The sequence below is a fragment of the Hyla sarda genome, chromosome 8 (assembly GCF_029499605.1).
Source record: "Hyla sarda isolate aHylSar1 chromosome 8, aHylSar1.hap1, whole genome shotgun sequence".
Taxonomy (NCBI): domain Eukaryota; kingdom Metazoa; phylum Chordata; class Amphibia; order Anura; family Hylidae; genus Hyla; species Hyla sarda.
The window spans coordinates 201,467,697-201,487,928 of NC_079196.1; the positions used below are offsets into that span (position 1 = coordinate 201,467,697).

Here is a 20,232-nt window from a genome sequence, read left to right on the forward strand (position 1 = left end):
GACCCCCTCCTCCTCCTAATACACAGACATCAGGACACAGACCCCTCCTCCTAATACACAGACATCAGGACACAGACCTCTCCTCCCCCTAATACACAGACATCAGGACACAGACCTCTCCTCCTCCTAATACACAGACATCAGGACACAGACCTTTCCTCCTAATACACAGACATCAGGACACAGCCCTCTCCTCCTCCTCCTAATACACAGACATCAGGACACAGACCCCTCCTCCTCCTAATACACAGACATCAGGACACAGCCCTCTCCTCCTCCTCCTAATACACAGACTTCAGGACACAGACCCCTCCTCCTCCTAATACACAGACATCAGGACACAGACCCCTCCTCCTCCTAATACACAGACATCAGGACACAGACCTCTCCTCCTCCTTATACACAGACATCAGGACACAGACCTCTCCTCCTCCTAATACACAGACATCAGGACACAGACCTCTCCTCCTCCTAATACACAGACATCAGGACACAGCCCTCTCCTCCTCCTAATACACAGACATCAGGACACAGCCCTCTCCTTCTCCTAATACACAGACATCAGGACACAGACCTCTCCTCCTCCTAATACACAGACATCAGTACACAGACCCCCTCCTCCTCCTAATACACAGACATCAGGACACAGACCCCTCCTCCTAATACACAGACATCAGGACACAGACCCCTCCTCCTCCTAATACACAGACATCAGGACACAGACCCCTCCTCCTCCTAATACACAGACATCAGGACACAGACCCCTCCTCCTCCTAATACACAGACATCAGGACACAGACCTCTCCTCCTCCTAATACACAGACATCAGGACACAGACCCCTCCTCCTCCTAATACACAGATATCAGGACACAGCCCTCTCCTCCTCCTAATACACAGACATCAGGACACAGACCTCTCCTCCTCCTAATACACAGACATCAGGACACAGCCCTCTCCTCCTCCTCCTAATACACAGACATCAGGACACAGACCTCTCCTCCTCCTAATACACAGACATCAGGACACAGACCCCTCCTCCTCCTAATACACAGACATCAGGACACAGACCTCTCCTCCTCCTAATACACAGACATCAGGACACAGACCCCTCCTCCTCCTAATACACAGACATCAGGACACTGACCCCTCCTCCTCCTAATACACAGACATCAGGACACTGATCCCTCCTCCTCCTAATACACAGACATCAGGACACAGACCCCTCCTCCTCCTAATACACAGACATCAGGACACAGACCCCTCCTCCTCCTAATACACAGACATCAGGACACAGACCCCTCCTCCTCCTAATACACAGACCTCTCCTCCTCCTAATACACAGACATCAGGACACAGACCTCTCCTCCTCCTAATACACAGACACCAGGACACAGACCCCTCCTCCTCCTAATACACAGCCCTCTCCTCCTCCTAATACACAGACATCAGGACACAGACCCCTCCTCCTCCTAATACACAGACATCAGGACACAGACCTCTCCTCCTCCTAATACACAGACATCAGGACACAGACCTCCCCTCCTCCTAATACACAGACATCAGGACACTGACCTCTCCTCCTCCTAATACACAGACCTCTCCTCCTCCTAATACACAGACACCAGGACACAGACCCCTCCTCCTAATACACAGACATCAGGGCATGCTGAGCTCTGTAGTCCTTCTCCCCATACATACCGTATCTCCGGTAGTGTCGCCATCTTCCTGTCTTTTGTTTGTTTACATAGGGAGAAGGAATCACAGAGGGGTTATGGGAGTGGGCGGAGACTTGGTGAATTGAACCCTTTAGTGACCGAACATTCCCCATGGAAACCAGCACTGGAGTCTTTCCTTTCCTAGAGGACACGCCCCTTCCCCTCTCTCTCTCTCTTTTCTCTCACTGCGTGACGTCATCTCCACAGCGACCGGAGTCTTGTAGGCTGCAGAATGGCGGCCCCGCGTCATAGCGAGCGCGACGGCTTATCGGAGCTCAGGAGGGAGAAGCAGAGAAAGCTCGGGAAAATGTAAGTGCCTCGTCCGCAATCCTCGTCCATCCTGTGGCGCGGGGACCCTGATCCCTCCGGGAGGGCCCGGTTATCGCTCTGCTGGGTGTTGTCGTTGTCTGTGAGTGTGAATTGTTCCCGGATGATGCGCGGTTTGTATGAATTGTCGCCAGGCCTCAGCCTTCTATGTATTAACTCCCCTCAGCTCTTATTAGGGGTAAAGATGGCGGCTCCCAGAGTGACCATTCACTCTCCCCTCACTATATGGTCCATAGCTGTTCTGTATATTAGATATATTATACTGATACATTGTAGCAAACGCTCAGCTGTGTGAGCACCACCAGGTCAAGAAGAATTAGACTGTTTCCATTCACTGACAGCAAGCATATTAGAGCAGTGTTTCCTAACCAGGGTGCCTGCAGCTGTTGCAAAACTACAACTCCCAGCATGCCCGGACAGCCTTTGGCTGTCCGGGCATGCTGGGAGTTGTAGTTTTGCAACAGCTGGAGGCGCTCTGGTTAGGAAACACTGCTGAGGGTCATGTAGGTTCTTGTACGGTTTGTTTCCCAGCCAACATGTCTACAGTTGGCTGTGCAGGCATGCTGGGAGTTGTAGTTTTGCATGGAATGGTTGGGAATCACTTGGTTAGTTTGCATTCACCGCGCAATTTTTGTATCCGTTGAATGTACTGTTATACGTCTGTGTAAAAAGCGAATATGCCAGACATACGGTAGAAGGGTTTTGTTCTGTTTACTTTTTGTAAACCCTGTTTGTTCAGTTTTATTCCCTTGATTGTTTTAGGCTATTGCCCAAAAAAAAAGTGTGTGTGAAATTGAAAAAGTACATGAGTAAGTTGGTCACAACGCAGAGTGATACGATTTACACACAGTGATGTGAAAAAAGATTAAACATCGGACCAATACGGGCGCAAGTCTACAATCAGCCAATAGAAGTCAAAGGGTACATTGAAATTCACTGTAGTTGTATAAAAAAAAAAAAAAAAAAAAAAAGAGAAATATATATCGAAAATAATATATATATATATATATATATATATATATATATATGTATTTATATTAAAGAGAAAAAAAATATATAATATAATATTCTATCTATATCTCGTTGTGTGAATGCAGCCTTAAGCTATATTCACACTGCGGAATCCGTGGAAAAATTCCACTTGGAAAATCAGTTGCAGCAGAGTCCCATTGTTTTCACGGTGAAATTTTTGCAGAGGGAACTTCTGCCACGGAAATTCCAGTTCCAACCTTCACAGAAATGTTAATTTTTTTTTTTGTGGAATCGGCTCGGAAATGCATTGGCCGGCATTTATCAGTGTAGGTAGAGCTGGGCGGTACGACCAAATGTGTGTATCACGGTATTTTTGTAACTTATGGCGGTTCCACGGTATATAACAGTATTTCCCCCTCCCCAAAAAATTATCAGCCCAGCCCAGCGCTGCGCTGTCCCCATCGGGGTAAATACTCACATATCACCCGCAAGCGCTGCCCTCCTCGTCCTCCCGTTTGTTGTGGCCGCCGGCGCTGACACTCTATACTGTACGCTGTATCCCTATGCCCTGGCTGCAAATGGTAAACAAAAACTGTAACGCACCTTCCTACGTCGGCCTTACGCTCTTCCAGGGGACGGGAATGTCGGAGAGCCGTCAGCCTATCAGCGGCCGCAGCGATGTTCCTTCTCGGCCAGTGATGGCTTCTTACATGACAGTGGGCTCAGCCTGTCACTGGCTGAGGCAGAACATCGCTGCGGCAGCTGATAGGCTGACGGCTCTCCGACATTCCCATCCCCTGGAAGAGCGTAAGGCTGACGTAGGAAGGTGCGTTAAAATTTTTGTTTACCATTTGCAGCCCGGGCATAGGGATACAGTATAGAGTGTAGGGATCGGCCGATATTCACGGTTTTTGACGTTATCGGCAATTACCTTGAGATAATGTCCCGCCGCACGCCACCACACCGCACACCGCCCCCATTGCCTCCCCTATCCCCGGTTTTATAATTACCTGTTCCCGGGGTCTGGGGCCCGCGCTACTTCTGGCTCCTGCTGCGTTACACGGTGCGCTGCGCAGCGCGGTGACGTCCTCAACGTGACGTCACAGTCAGTGCGCTCAGTGACAGCGCAGGATGGGAGCCAGAAGTAACGCGGACCTCGGACCCCGGGAACAGGTAATTATAAAACCGGGGATAGGGGAGGCAATGGGGCAGCGGTGGGGTGCGGTGCATGGGGGGATAGCGGCTGTGTACGGTGCGGGGGTAGGGGTGGGATGGCTGGGGGGCAGCGGCGGTGGTTGGGAGGACCCCCGGACAGGCAGGGGGAGAGAAGCGTGTGCGGCGGTGGTCTCTGATTCAGCCAAAGCCGCTGCAGTTCATTGATTTAAAGCGCCCGCTTTAAATCAATGACCTGCAGCGGCTTCTTAAGGGGTGGAGAAATAGCCGATAACTTATACCGGAATATCGGTATAAGTTATCGGCCTGATAGGCCACAGATTATCGGTATCGGCCCTAAAAAAAAAACGATAGCGGTCGATCCCTAATAGTGTCAGCGCCGGTGGCCACAACAAACAGGAGGACGAGGAGGGCAGCGCTTGCGAGTGATATGTGAGTATTTACCCCGATGGGAACAGAGCAGTGCTGCGCTAATAATTAATTTGGTGGGGGGGGGGCAGAACAGCACTCGCGGGTCAGCGTTGGGCTGATAATTCATGCATTCCCGAGGGGGAGGGGCCAAACTGGTATTGCGGTGTGGGGAAAAATTCATATCGCGCAGGACAAACATTTCGGTATGAACCGGTATACCGCCCAGCACTAGTTGTAGGTGTAAGTGGAGCATTTTTCTACACTTTTTTTATTTTTATTTTTTTGTTCATTGGTAATGTGTAGGAGCGCCACATTTATTAAATGGTCGCAGAGCATTTGATAAATTTTGTGCAGGTCACATTTTCTGCAATTTCTCTCTTCACATTCACCATATACACTGGGCTGGTTGAGTTTGTAGAGACATTTCAGCGGCTTTTCGCCTTTTTCCCAAAAAAGGCGCAGTTCATAAAACCCTTTTATATCGTGTGTGTTGCCAAAATCAGTGGATTGCAACTCAAAATCAGCACAAAAATGTATAAACCAAAAGGAGCAAATAAACCCTGCTTTCGCCTTTTTTGCGCCTTTTCTAGACACAAAAAACAGTCTATAAAGACAATGATAAATGTCGGCCATTGTGTCTATGAAGATGGCGTGTTTTTGAGCGGTCCTGCACCGCCACGCTCTGCGCGGAAATATACTGGTGGACATTCCCCTGTGTGATCATAGCCCTACTGTGTTACCGTGGGGTCTTATTTTTAAAGGGGATCTCTGGGCCGTGCGTTGTGAAAATGTTCAGAGTCCAGGGGGCTGGACTGTGTATGGGCGGAGTGCTGCTGCTGCTGCTGCTGTGTTTTTTGTTTTGTTTACGTTTTACTGTTTTTTTTATTTTTTTTTATTTTATCATTGTTTCCTTTAATTTATTATATACATAATATAAAAAAAAAAAAATTTCTAGAATCGGACGAACACTGAATTTTGTTCACACTTTTTTTTTTTTTTTATTTTTTTTTATACAGCCCGGATTTACACTGCGTTTGTTTTTATTTGTCTCAAATACATTAAAACCTTTTTAAGTTACCTGGCCAATCCCTTTCAAAGCAGTAAGGGTGGGTTCACTCTTCTTTTTCTTTACATTTCTCTGTTTTACTTTGAGGGTTTTTTGTTATTTTAATTATTTTTGCATTATAAAATAGTCGTTTCTTATATTTTTTTACACTGGGTTTTGCTTATGTTTTAGTGTGTGTGTGTGTGTGGCTTTTGTTTTTTTGGTTGTATAAAATAGGACCAGTTCATATGTTGCATTTACACTTTTTTTTCTGCTGTATAGAAGAGATCGGGTTCACATTGCATTTTGTTTACGTTTCACTTTTTTTTTTTTTTTTCTGTAAAGAAAAAGCTATTTTAAGAGTATTCCCAGTGAAATAAAACGTATCCCCTATCCAAAGAAGGGGATAAGTTTTAGATCACGAGGGTTCAAACGCTGGGAAACCAAGCCCCTCCATTATCGTCATTAGTGTATCCATAGGACCCCCTTATCCTCCACATCAGTTTATCCGTAGGACCCCCTTATCCTCCACATCACTGTATCTGTAGGACCCCCTTATCCTCCATATCATTGTATCCGTAGGACCCCCTTATCCTCCACATCATTGTATCCGTAGGACCCCCTTATCCTCCACATCATTGTATCTGTAGGACCCCCTTATCCTCCACATCATTGTATCTGTAGGACCCCCTTATCCTCCACATTAGTGTATCCGTAGGACCCCCTTATCTTCATCATCAGTGTATCTGTAGGACCCCTTATCCTCCATCAGTGTATCTGTAGGACCCCTTATCCTCCATCAGTGTATCTGTAGGACCCCTTATCCTCCATCAGTGTATCTGTAGGACCCCTTATCCTCCATCAGTGTATCTGTAGGACCCCTTATCCTCCATCAGTGTATCTGTAGGACCCCTTATCCTCCATCAGTGTATCTGTAGGACCCCTTATCCTCCATCAGTGTATCCGTAGGACCCCCTTATCCTCCTCATCAGTGTATGTGTAGGACCCCCTTATCCTCCACATCATTGTATCCGTAGGACCCCCTTATCCTCCACATCATTGTATCTGTAGGACCCCCTTATCCTCCACATTAGTGTATCCGTAGGACCCCCTTATCTTCATCATCAGTGTATCTGTAGGACCCCTTATCCTCCATCAGTGTATCTGTAGGACCCCTTATCCTCCATCAGTGTATCTGTAGGACCCCTTATCCTCCATCAGTGTATCTGTAGGACCCCTTATCCTCCATCAGTGTATCTGTAGGACCCCTTATCCTCCATCAGTGTATCTGTAGGACCCCTTATCCTCCATCAGTGTATCTGTAGGACCCCTTATCCTCCATCAGTGTATCTGTAGGACCCCTTATCCTCCATCAGTGTATCTGTAGGACCCCTTATCCTCCATCAGTGTATCTGTAGGACCCCTTATCCTCCATCAGTGTATCTGTAGGACCCCTTATCCTCCATCAGTGTATCTGTAGGACCCCTTATCCTCCATCAGTGTATCTGTAGGACCCCTTATCCTCCATCAGTGTATCTGTAGGACCCCCTTATCCTCATCATCACTGTATCCGTAGGACCCCCTTATCCTCCACATCATTGTATCCGTAGGACCCCCTTATCCTCCTCATCAGTGTATGTGTAGGACCCCCTTATCCTCCACATCATTGTATCCGTAGGACCCCCTTATCCTCCACATCATTGTATCCGTAGGACCCCCTTATCCTCCACATCATTGTATCCGTAGGACCCCCTTATCCTCCACATCATTGTATCCGTAGGACCCCCTTATCCTCCACATCATTGTATCCGTAGGACCCCCTTATCCTCCACATCATTGTATCCGTAGGAACCCCCTATCCTCCTCATCAGTCTATCTGTAGGAGTCCATCAGATACATATGGAATGTTGTGTGTGTGTGTGTGTGTATGTATATGTATATGTGTGTGTGTGTGTGTGTATGTGTGTGTGTGTGTGTGTGTATATATATATATATATTAGGGATGTAAGAAAAAATCGATTCTCGCGATAATCGCGATTTTTCATTTGCCGATACAGAATCGATTCAAAATATTTTTGAATCGATTCTTTTAGGGATGTGGAATTTTTAATAAAACGCACTTTCTCTTACCTGCCAACGGGCCCGCGGAGCTCCGGTACAGTCCGGTACAGGTGTTCGGTCCCCGGGCTGTATTCTTCTTACTTCCTGTTAGTCCGGCACGTCACATGGAGCTTCAGCCTATCACCAGCGGAGGCGGGACATCGCTGCGGCTGGTGATAGGCTGAAGCTCCATGTGACGTGCCGGACTAACAGGAAGTAAGAAGAATACAGCCCGGGGACCGAACACCTGTACCGGACTGTACCGGAGCTCCGCGGGCTCGTTGGCAGGTAAGATAAAGTGCGTTTTATTTTATTTTGCAGCCCGGACGGGATAACATGAGAAAAGTGAGCACCGGAGTACTAGATCGCCGCTGTCAAAGCTGACAGCGGCGTCTATTGGGATCTATGAATGCTCCCAGGTGGGCGATATATCGCGATGTATCGTCACCTAGACGGTATCGCGATATATCGAATCGCCACACTGGTATCGCGATTCGAATCGAATCGCCAAATTCTTGGCGATTCACACCCCTAATATATATATATATATATACACACACACACCATAGACCACTAATGTCAGCTCAGCGCCTCCATAATAAAACGCCCCTTATGAAAAATGTACTAAATAGGAAAACATAAGCCCCTCAGGTGAGATGGCAGACTGGACCCCCACAGTGCACAGTAGAATACCGCACCCTCCTGTTCCTTTCACTATGGATGTGTATATTGTTAACCTGTTCATGCCTATGCGATACCTGCTGTGTATGGGGATTATAGGTATCTGTTTTGCATTTGTTCTTGTCTGTGTATACACTGTAGCTGAATACATCGTTTCCATATGATGCTGTATTTGGAGTGCTGATGCTTGCAGTGCTGGGTGTGTCCTGGGCTGGCTTTGTATACCTGTGTAATCTCGTCTTCTCATTCACCACTCCATACAATACAATGGGAGAATTGACTTATTTATTCTATCATATTAAGTGGCTTTGTGTTACAATAGCCACAACATTTCTTGCCTGCATAGCAGTGTTTCCCAACTAGGGCGCCTCCAGCTGTTGCAAAACTACAATTCCCAGCATGCCCGGGCCAAAGGCTTTCCGGTCATACTGGGAGATGTAGTTTTGCAACAGCTGGAAGCACACTGAAGAAGGGGATTATTAGTTATCACTTTTGGCTATATGATTGCTTCTAGTTTGTAATATATAATAGAATGTGTAGGGAAAAAAATATACTCACACACACACACTCACTCTCTCTCTCACACACACATTCTATTTCTTTATTTTCTTCCAGGGCTCCCTCTCCAAGCAAACGCAAAGAGCGCTCCGAGGACCGGGCTAAGGAGCGTACCAAAGAGAAGGTGCCCAATAAAGAGGCAGGGGAGAAAGATCGCGGCCGGGACAAAACAAGAAAGAGGCGCAGCGCCTCCAGTGGTAGCAGTAGCAGCAGGTACGTGTGCTCTGTAATGTCCTGAGGATTCAGCACTGAGGTCCCTGATGTCTCTGTTACTGAATGACAAGTATTCTCTGCTTCTTCCTTTCAGTCGCTCCCGGTCCAGCTCCTCATCCAGTTCATCCTCTGGCTCCAGCTCCGGCTCTAGCTCAGGATCCAGTTCTTCCTCTGCTTCCAGCCGGTCGGGTAGCTCCAGCTCATCACGAAGCTCCAGCTCCAGCAGCTCCTCCGGTTCACCGAGTCCTTCCCGCCGCCGCCATGATAACCGAAGGCGCTCCCGCTCTAAGTATGTTCTATCTGATTTCATTTGATCACAGATGCGCTGCCTCAGTGCCTCCATTACAACACTTTATCAAAACCCGTCCAGAGGAAAAGTTGCCCATATCAACCAATCAGATCGCTTCTTTAGTTTTTCAGAAATGAAAGAAGCGATCTGATTGGTTGCTATGGGCAACTGGGCAACTTGACCTCTAGACAGGTTTTGATAAATCTCTCCCCATTTGAAACTTTGGGGGGAGATTTAGCATTGTGTTTACACTTTTTACAAAATCACAAATATTTGCACATTGCATTAGAATTTTGCAAAGTTTGCAGATTTGCTATTGAAGTTTGTTTTAGGGTGGGTTCACACTACGGCACACGCCGTATGCGCTTTTACAACCGGACCTAAAACTGTGGTCAACCATGGTTTGAGGTCCGGTCGTAAAAGCGCATACGGCGCAAAAATGAGCCGACCGGACCGAACGTTTCACTCCGGCCGGCTCATTGAAATGAATGACATACGGGAGCGCATACGAAGGCATACAGGAGCGCAAGGTTTTAGCTCTCCCCTGCCGTATGCGCTCCCGTATGGGAGAAAACGTAGTGTGAACCCAGCCTTACTTGGTGGATGCAATGGTAACTTTTTTTTCTTCACAATGGGATTAAGTCGTAAAGTTCTGCGCAGCAAGTAAAACCATAGAAAAGGTTGTACTGAACTAAAATGTCATTCATTGTGTAGGTGCCCAGTATTTATGGAATAAATACATTTGGCGCACATACACATCTGCACAATTTAATAGCGGACAAAAATTGTTCACCTACACCAGCAATGATCAATCACCCCTTATATCTATAAGAGTCCACATTCTCACTATCACTATTTATACTAGGGTGAATATGAAACAGATCAGTTATTGAATTTTTTTTGTGCCCCCCACCCTTTTTTTTTTTTCTTTCTTTTTTAATGCAGTTCACCATCTGCATAAATATCCTTATACAGCTGAACTATGTTATGTCCATATGACAAAGCTAAACTGCCAGGACACAAAGCAGAAACAAGTACAGGCACATTCATTGGCGCAGTATAGATCTTTCCTTTAGTTACCAGGAGAACCTATAGTGTCATATATATACACATACATACATACATACATACATACATACATACATACATATACACACACACACACACACACACAGAGCAGTCCCTCATGTTACAGTATTAATTGGTTCCAGGACGACCATTGTATGGTGAAACCATTGTATGTTGAGACCATAACTCTGAAAACCTGGTAATTGGTTCTGAAGCCACCAAAATATCATCCAAAAATAGGAAAAAGTGAGAATTAAAGAAAAATAAGTAGATAACTAATATAGATAAATCAAATCCTTACATTTAAAAGTAATACAGATCTGCTGGGAGCTATAATCACTGTTTATGTAGAGGACAGGAGCTTCTTCAGGGTCCTGTACAGAACACACAATGTCCTAAAATAGTAACATGGAGCCGCCCTCACCTGGTGTCCCAAGGAGCAGCTAACCCTGATACAGGTAAAGAGTACAGAACATGTAATACCTCCCTGTACTGTAGAGGGCGCTACCAGACACGCCCCCTCAAAACAACTCTATAGCACTGCCTTCGTCAATCTACAGCTCTGCCATAACGCTGTATTGAGGGGGCGACACCCGCTATATGGCCAGCGAGCCAGGGGAACCGTACATGGCGATTGCGGGGGGGCCCCAGTGGTCGGACCCCCCACGATCTGAAACGTATTCCCTATTCTTAGGATGGGGGATACGTTTTTCACAACTGGACTTCCCCTTTAAGTAATACAGGTGTTTTACCAGTGAATGTCCATTCTGATTGTTCATATCTTCCAGCCATTGACATGTTTCACAGATCTGGACTGTCTGTAGCATTGTATGGTGAGTCTGGTTTCAAGTTACAATGATCAAATGTAAAAAAAATTGAATTTTTATTTATTTATGTTAACAGATCAAAACAGCCAAAACGTGATGAAAAAGAGAGGAAAAGGAGGAGTCCGAGTCCAAAACCAACAAAAGTGCATATTGGGAGGCTGACAAGGAACGTTACAAAGGTTAGCTCAGACTGCCCCAAGTCTTCCTGAGTTGCCGTTGTCAAAACAAAAATGACTTAAATTCCACAGTTGCGCATTTTGTTATAGATCTGTCAGTCATCCGCAGCAAAAGGGTTAAGACTTTACCCTATAAATTCCATGGGGAATTGTCGCAATCTTTGTGCTGCATACATGGACATGTTATGGATTTAACGCACACCCATGACTAAACTTACACATTTCTATATGCTGTTTTTCCTAGGACCACATAATGGAGATCTTCTCTACCTACGGGAAGATTAAGATGATTGACATGCCCATAGACCGCATCCACCCACATCTCAACAAGGGCTACGCATATGTGGAATTTGAGGCTCCAGATGAGGCAGACAAGGCCCTGAAACACATGGATGGAGGTAATGGAGGGACATTAAGATGTTTTTATCAATATTTGTAGAGATGTCTGTGTATATTGTCATAGGATAGGTCATGCACCCATATGTTTTGTGTGTCATGCTTGGTGTAGAACATACATTTGTACAGAGTGGGTTCTGTAATGCAGCCCTGTGCATGAGGCTCTTAAAGGCGTACACCAGCGATTGACAACTTAATCTGGCGCACTTTCTTCCAAATGGCGCCTGAATGTCCCTGTTTACAAAGTGGGGGGCGGCGCGCTCCCTCCATGCACTGTCTATGGGAGTGCTGGAGATACACGAGTACAGCAGTTGGTTGTCTCGAGCGCTCCTATAGAGAATGCATGGAGGTGGCATGTAGACACAGATATTTAGGAGGGGGGGGGGGGGGGGCAGCAGACGGACCCTCCCATGATCAGACACTTATGCTGTGGATAGGGGATGAGTGTTTAAACAGTAGAGTACCCCTTTTATGTAATAAAGACAATACAGTGATCTCTCAACTTACAATGGCCTCAACAATAGTTTCAACCTGTAATGGTCTTTTCTGGACCATTGTAACTTGTAACCAGACTCAACATACAATGTACGGACAGTCCAGATCTGTGAAACGTGTCAATGGCTGGAAGAACCAACCAATCAGAATGGACATTCACTGATAAAACACCTGTACTACTGAAGTGCGTGCACTGACTGGTGTCTGGTAGTGCCCCCTACAGTTCAGGGAGGTATTACATGTTCTGTGCTACTCCTTACCTGTACTACTGAAGTGCGTGCACTGACTGGTGTCTGTCTTTACCTGTACCAGGGTTAGCTGCTCCTTTTGGACACCAGGTCAGTGCAGCATTAGCCAATTATAGCACATCTCACACTGAACTGCTCTGGGCTGTGTGTAGCAGAGTGAGGGAGGAAGTTCTCCCCTGTATGACTTCAGATGATGTCACGCCTGCTGGGTAACACCCCTTCCCAGTCTGTGAATCTGTCTGAGACTGAGCAGAAAATACAGAGCAATATCAAGGTAGAAAACTAAAAAATAATAACAATAAAGGCAGGGGATGGTTTATCATAATGGGGGCCGTGAATTGGGAGGATTGTAAAATGTAACAAGATCATGAGAGGTACAATTTAACCCCTTAAGGACCAAGCCCATTTTGGCCTTAAGGACCAGAGAGTTTTTTGCACATCTGACCACTGTAACTTTAAACATTAATAACTCTGGAATGCTTTTAGTTATCATTCTGATTCAGAGATAGTTTTTTCGTGACATATTCTACTTTAACATAGTGGTAAAATTTTTTGGTAACTTGCATCCTTTCTTGGTGAAAAATCCCAAAATTTGTTGAAAAATTAGAAAATTATGCATTTTTCTAACTTTGAAGCTCTCTGCTTGTAAGGAAAATGGATATTCCAAATATTTTTTTTTTTTATTCACATATACAATATGTCTACTTTATTTTTGCATCATAAAATTTATGAGTTTTTACTTTTGGAAGACACCAGAGGGCTTCAAAGTTCAGCAGCAATTTTCCAATTTTTCAAACTCGATATTTTTCAGGGACCAGTTCAGTTTTGAAGTGGATTTGAAGGGTCTTCATATTAGAAATACCCCACAAATGACCCCATTATAAAAACTACACCCCCAAAGTATTCAAAATGACATTCAGTAAATGTTTTTAAACCTTTAGGTGTTTCACAGGAATAGCAGCAAAGTGAAGTAGAAAATTCAAAATCTTCATTTTTTTACACTCACATGTTCTTGTAGACCCAATTTTTGAGTAGAAGTAGAGGGCTCAGAAGGCAAGGAGCCACAAGGGGATTTTGGAGAGAACATTTTTCTGAAATGGTTTTTGGGGGGCATGTCACCTTTTGGAAGCCCCTATGGTGTCAAAACAGCAAAAAAAAAAAAAAAACATATGGCTAGGGATCGACCGATATCTGTTTTTTAGGACAGATACCGATAATCGGTGGAGGTTAGGGCTGATAGCCGATAACTTATACCGATATTCCGGTGTAAGTTATCGGCTATTTATCCCCCCTCGACACCGCTGCAGATCATTGATTTAAAGCAGGCGCTTTGAATCAATGCACTGCAGTGGCTTTTGCGGTGCCATAGACCGCTGCCGCCACCCGCTTCTCTCCCCCTACCTGTCAGGGTGGTCCGGGCCATCCTTCCTTCCTGTAGTGTCCGGCGGCATTCCGGGTGGAGGGTGAACCGGTCCGGGCTGTACTTCTTTTCCGGGGATCATCTTCTCCACTCCGGGCAGGCTCCGGCCTAGTACGCTGCATAGACGCACCTGACGTCACGGCGTAGCGGCGTCTATGCAGCGTACTAGGCTTGAGCCTGCCCGGAGTGGAGAAGATGACCCCCGGAGAAGGACAGCCCTGACCGGTTCACCCTCCACCCGGAATGCCGCCGGACACTACAGGAAGGAAGGATGGATGGCCCGGACCACCCCCATTACGGGTAAGTTTAATTTTTTTTTTATTGACTCGGAGGGTGGGGGAGGGGCCCGACCGGTATAGCGGTATGGGCAAAAATCCATACTGGTATACCGCCCAGCACTACGGTGGGGGGAGCGGTCGCGGGGGGGGGGGGGGGGGGGGTTGCGGTGGGGGCGGTGCGTGGGGCTGGGCATTATAGGCTTATCGGCAAGGTAATTATCGGACGATAATATCGGCCATACCGATAATCGGTCGATCCCTACACATGGCATATCATTTTGGAAACTAGACCTTTCGGGGAATGTAACATGGGATAAAGTGAGACTTAATACCCCACAGGTGTTTCATGACTTTTGCAAATGTAAAAAAAAAAAAAAATTTGACCTAAAATGCTTGTTTTCCCCAAAATTTTACATTTTTAAAAAGGGTAAAAGCAGAAAATACCCCCCAAAATTTGAAGCCCAATTTCTCCCGAGTATGGCGATACCCCATATGTGGCCCTAAACTGTTGCCTTGAAATACGACAGGGCTCCAAAGTGAGAGCGCCATGCACATTTGGGGCCTAAATTAGGGACTTGCATAGGGGTTGACATAGGGGTATTCTACGCCAGTGATTCCCAAACAGGGTGCCTCCAGCTGTTGTAAAACTCCCAGCATGCCTGGTCAGTGGCTATCTGGTAATACTGGGAGTAGTTGTTTTGCAACAGCTGGAGGCTCCGTTTTGGAAACAGTGGCGTACCAGACTTTTTTCATTTTTATTGGGGAGTGGAGGGGGGCTGTGGAGGGGTATATGTAGTGTTGTTTTTTACATTTTTTGTGGTAGTGTAGTGTTTTTAGGGTACAGTCACACGGGCAGGGGTTCACAGTAGTTTCTCGCTGGCAGTTTGAGCTGCGGCAGAAAATTTGCCGCAGCTCAAACTTGCAGCCGGATACTTACTGTAAACCTCCGCCCATGTGAGTGTACCCTGTACGTTCACATTGGGGGGGGGGGGGGGGGGACATCCAGCTGTTGCAAAATTACAACTCCCAGCATGCGCTGACAGACTGTACATGCTGAGAGTTTTAGTTTTGCAACAGCTGTAGGCACACTGGTTGTGTATAACTGAGTTTGTGACCTACCTCAGTGTTTCACAACCAGTGTGCCTTCAGCTGTTGCAAAACTACAACTCTCAGCAGTCACCGACAGCCAACGGGCATGCTGGGAGTTGTAGTTATGCAACCAGCAGATGCACCACTACAACTCCCAGCATGCACTTTAGCTGTTTGTGCAAGCTGGGAGTTGTAGTTATACAACAGCTGAAGGTACACTTTTCCATAGAAAAAATGTGCCTCCAGCTGTTGCAAAACTATAAGTCCCAGCATGCCCATAAGGGAATGCTGGGAGTTGTGGTGGTCTGCCTCCTGCTGTTGCATAACTACAGCTCCCAGCATGCCCTTTTTGCATGCTGGGAGCTGTTGCTAAGCAACAGTAGGAGGCTGTCAATCATCTCCATTTGCTGCTTTCCAGGTCAGTCCCTCGCCGCTGCCGCTCCTGATGCCCCGATTCCAACAGGGACGACGGGGAACGGGGTCCCCAGCTCCCGGGGTCTTCTTCCTGCACCCGCTCACGTCCTCCGGAAGAGGGGCGGAGCGGGTTGCGAGAGTGACACCCGCAGCAGGTGCCCTGATTGGTCGGCCGGTAAACCGGCCGACGAATCGGGGCGATCGTGAGGTGGCACCAGTGCCACCTCACCCCTGCTGGCTATGGCTGTTCGGTGCCGTCAGACACTGGAGACCCGATTGACCCGGAATCTGCTGCAGATCGCTGGGCTGAATTGCCCAGCGATCTGCGGCCATCGCCGACATGGGGGGACATAATGAACCCCCCCTGGGCAATATGCCGCGATGCCTGCTGAACGATTTCAGCAGGCATCCGGCTCCGGTCCCCAACCGGCTAGCGGTGGGGACCTGAATTCCCACGGGCGTATGGATACGGCCTGTGTCCTTAAGGACTCGAAATGCAGGGTGTATCCATACGCCCTGTGTCCTGAAGAGGTTAAGAACAAATAGATTGCACACAATTATAGCAGCCTGATCCTTCTCTTCCCCTAACATCCGCTGTTTGGGGGGGGTGGAGAATAGTAATCAGTGGGTTTGGACTAGTGATGAGCCGCAGGGGCCATATTCAAATTTGCGATATTTCGTGACTGTATGGATGAATATTCGTCCTATGTTAGCGAAATTTGCATATTCGCTTATGTTTTTTTTTTTTTTTTTATGTGAAAACTCATAATGAAATTTGCATATTCGCTTATGTTGTGTTTTTTTTTTTTTTTATGTGAAAACTCATAATGAAATTTGCATTTCATGCGCAATTATATCTTCCACCTAAAAGAAGGGAGGGCTCAGTGTCCAGTCTGGAAGTGCAGATATTCGCATACATTTGCTTAAAAATTTGAATAAAAAATGAATATTCGTCCTTACGAATATATATCACTATAGTCTAAATATTTGCGAAATCCCGAAGTGCCGATATTGGCGGTAAAAATTCACATTTCGAATATTCGCGCTCAACGCTGGTTTGGACTAACACACTCATGTATGTTGTACAGCCAGCTGGATTTGAAAGAATGACGCCAGGAACTGACAGAGATTTGTTTTTTGTATCCCTTTCAGGACAGATTGACGGCCAGGAGATCACCGCTTCAGCAGTGCTAACCCCTCGACCCATGCGGGTGGTGCCTCGAAGATTCAGCCCTCCCCGTCGGATGTTGCCCCCTCCCCCTATGTGGCGTCGTTCTCCCCCGCGTATGAGGAGGAGGTAGTGCATCTTCTGTCTTGTGCAAGCACCAAAGCAGCCATGTTCTCTGCACTCTCCTTTATAACTCTAACTCCTTTCCATTCAGCATTGTAAAGGGGTATTCCAGGAATACCCCTTTATTCTTGCTCCATAAAGTTAAACAGATTTGTAAATTACTTCTATAAAAAAATCGTAATCCTTTCAGTACTTATCAGCTGCTGAAGTTGAGTTGTTGTTGTTTTTCTGTCTGGCAACAGTGCTCTCTGCTGACATCTCTGCTTGTCTCGGGAACTGCACAGAGTTGAAGAGGTTTGCTATGGGGATTTGTTTCTACTCTGGACAGTTGCCGAGACAAGTGTCATCAGAGAGCACAGACAGAAAAGAACAACTCAACTTCAGCAGCTCATAAGTACGGAAAGGATTAAGATTTAATTTACAAATCTGTTTAATTTTCTGGAGCACGTTAATTTTTAAATATAATATATAAGTTTTTTTTTCCTGGATAGCCCCTTTAACTCTCATGGCTTAAGCTTTGCCTAACCTCCTGGATCTATAAGTAGCTTGTGCCTCCTTGGGTGATCTCTTCCTTATTTCTGGACACTGATTTGTTTTCCCTGTTTCTGTATGGGCTGAGCAGCGTAGTCTTGGCTCCAAACACAAATGCGCCTTTAATAAAGGAACACTCTGGGCAGGACTGATACTGTGATAAGCGAAGTGCAGGGCCTCAGGGGGCAGAGCATGACACGAAAAATGTCAGAGAGATCCCTGTGTCGTGGCTGTACCCTTCTGCATTCAGCAAAACATGGTATCAATTTGGTCATAGTGTTTTTGAATTTTTTTTTCCAAAAGGCTCTGTTCACGTGTATCTGTTGGAGGTATATTGCCAGACGGAAGCCTCAAATATGACTCTTCCCCGACCCTCCAAAAATCTGTGTCACTTTTGTCTAGTGGCGGTGTCTGGTATTGCAGCCCATTGTTTCTAGGATCCATTCTTCATTTTTCTAATCCTACATCACATCTTTTTAAAGCAGTGTTATTAACAAGTGTGCCTCCAGCATATGCAAAACTACAACTCCCAGCATGCCCGGACAGCCTTCGGCTGGAAGTTGTAGTTTTGCATCAGCTGGAGGCACACTTGTTAAAGGGGTATTCCATGAAAAAAAGGCTCCAGAATGTTAACCAGATTTGTAAATTACTTCTATTAAAAAAATCTTAATCCTTCCAGTACTTATCATCTGCTGAAGTTGAGTTGTTCTTTTCAGTCTGATCACAGTGCTCTCTGCTGACACCTCTGTCTCTCAGGAACTGTCCAGAATAGCAGCAAATCCCCATAGCACACCTCTTCTGCTCTGGACAGTCCCTGAGGCAGACAGAGATGTCAGCAGAGAGCACTGTGGTCAGACAGAAAAGAACAACTCAACTTTAGCAGCTGATAAAATAAATCTTAATCCTTCCAGTACTTACCTGCTGAAGGTGAGTTGTTCTTTTGTCTGACCACAGTGCTCTCTGCTGACACCTCTGTCTGACAAAAGAGTAACTCAATTTCAGCAGATAAGTACTGGAAGGATTAAGATTTTTTTAATAGAAGTAATTAAAACATCTGTTTAACTTTCTGGAGCCAGTTGATATGAAAAAAAAAATTTAACAAAAAAATACTACCTTTAAAGCATTGTCCACTTTTTTTTTTAAATTATTATTTTTTTTTAAATATGAAGTATATATGGTGTAGCAGGTAACACTCTCTGTTCCCTCTGCAGGTCCCGTTCCCCTCGCCGACGCTCCCCTGTCCGGCGCCGCTCTCGGTCCCCTGCACGCCGCCGTCACCGCAGCCGTTCCAGCTCCAACTCATCACGGTGAAACTCCCATCTTCCCTCTTGTCACGACATCCCACCCGCCAGGCCTCCAACTCACAATAAAAAGACCCACGTTTGTTGACGGTACAGCCACATCAAGGACTGTTATACGGAACGAGGCGAAACACGGCTGTAGCCTGACCTTAAGAGGCGAGCTTGTAATATATATATCCATCAAAGACGTTTTGTAAGAATAAAACAGAAATCTTAGTTTGTCTTTACTGTTTTAATACCCCCAAAATGTTGTCATTTCTCACTGTTTCCCATTTGCTGTCATAGATGATGATTGTTTTTTTTCGACTTTTTTTAACCTACTCTTTTAAATATGGTTTAAACTGGTTTACGGGATGGTTTCACACACATTTTTCTTTTCTGTCAAAAAAATGTCATTGCCGTTTTTGATTCCAAACATCGAAACCTTTTTATGTAAACCACCATAATGGAGGCCAGAATGGCACTTTTATGGCCGGGGGCCATGTGTACGTTTCGGCAATCGTGCTGTAAAAAGAGCCTTAAAGGGGTACTCCGGTGAATTATTATTATTTTTTTTAATTCACCGGTGCCAGAACATTAAACAGATTTGTAAATTACTTCTATTAAAAAAAATCTTAATCCCTCCAGTATTTATCAGCTGCTGTATAATCCAGAGAAAGTTCTTTTCTTTTTAAATTTCCTTTGTCTGACCACAGTGCTCTCTGCTGACACCTCTGTCCATGTCAGGAACTGTCCAGAGTAGGAGCAAATCCCCATAGCAAACCTCTCCTGCTCTGGAAAGTTCCTGCCATGGACAGAGGTGTCAGCAGAGAGCACTGTGATCAGACAGAAAATAAACTTATAAAGAAAAGAACTTTCTCTGGGGTATACAGCAGCTGGAAGGATTAAGATTTTTAAATAGAAGTAATTTACAAATCTTTTTAACGTTCTGGCACCAGTGAATTAAAATGTCTTTTTTCACGAGAGTACCCCTTTTAATCCTTTCTTTATAATTAATTCCTATTGGAAGTTTTGGTGGGGTGCAGAAATCCCACCCCCCCTCTTCCAGAAGAAACCCTGTGTGTGAAACCACCCGTAAAAATCTATATGTACCTGTATGAGCCATATTATGTTATAGACTGATGCTATCCTCTGTCCCAGCAAGAGCACATTGAATTTTTATTGGGGTGCTATATCGTGTATAAAAACATTCTTCCTCCATACCACCCCCTGT

The 20,232-nt window shown here is 45.8% G+C and overlaps 2 protein-coding genes across 2 annotated transcripts in view; one reads left to right on the forward strand and one right to left on the reverse strand.

Annotated features, from left to right (window-relative positions):
* Nucleotides 1–1,837, reverse strand: part of LOC130284394 (uncharacterized) — a 43,220-nt gene extending 41,383 nt beyond the window's left edge. Inside the window, exon 1 of the mRNA XM_056534704.1 lies at nt 1,700–1,837. The gene's annotated coding sequence lies outside the window, so the exon portion shown is untranslated. The remainder of the gene's footprint in view (nt 1–1,699) is intronic.
* RNPS1 (RNA binding protein with serine rich domain 1) lies at nt 1,797–19,849 on the forward strand. Its single transcript, XM_056534705.1, has 7 exons — nt 1,797–2,025; nt 9,041–9,196; nt 9,291–9,485; nt 11,457–11,559; nt 11,801–11,954; nt 17,049–17,193; nt 18,930–19,849. The coding sequence occupies exons 1-7, from the start codon at nt 1,949–1,951 to the stop codon at nt 19,027–19,029; spliced, it is 930 nt and encodes a 309-aa protein (XP_056390680.1). The 5' UTR covers nt 1,797–1,948; the 3' UTR covers nt 19,030–19,849.
* Nucleotides 19,850–20,232: the final 383 nt, after the last annotated feature.

Coding starts and splice junctions, on each gene's coding strand:
- RNPS1 (XM_056534705.1), top strand. CDS start 1,949: ATGGCGGCCCCGCGTCATAGCGAGCGCGACGGCTTATCGGAGCTCAGG. Junction 9,197..9,290: donor AGTGGTAGCAGTAGCAGCAG/GTACGTGTGCTC, acceptor TCTTCCTTTCAG/TCGCTCCCGGTCCAGCTCCT. Junction 9,486..11,456: donor CGAAGGCGCTCCCGCTCTAA/GTATGTTCTATC, acceptor TTATGTTAACAG/ATCAAAACAGCCAAAACGTG.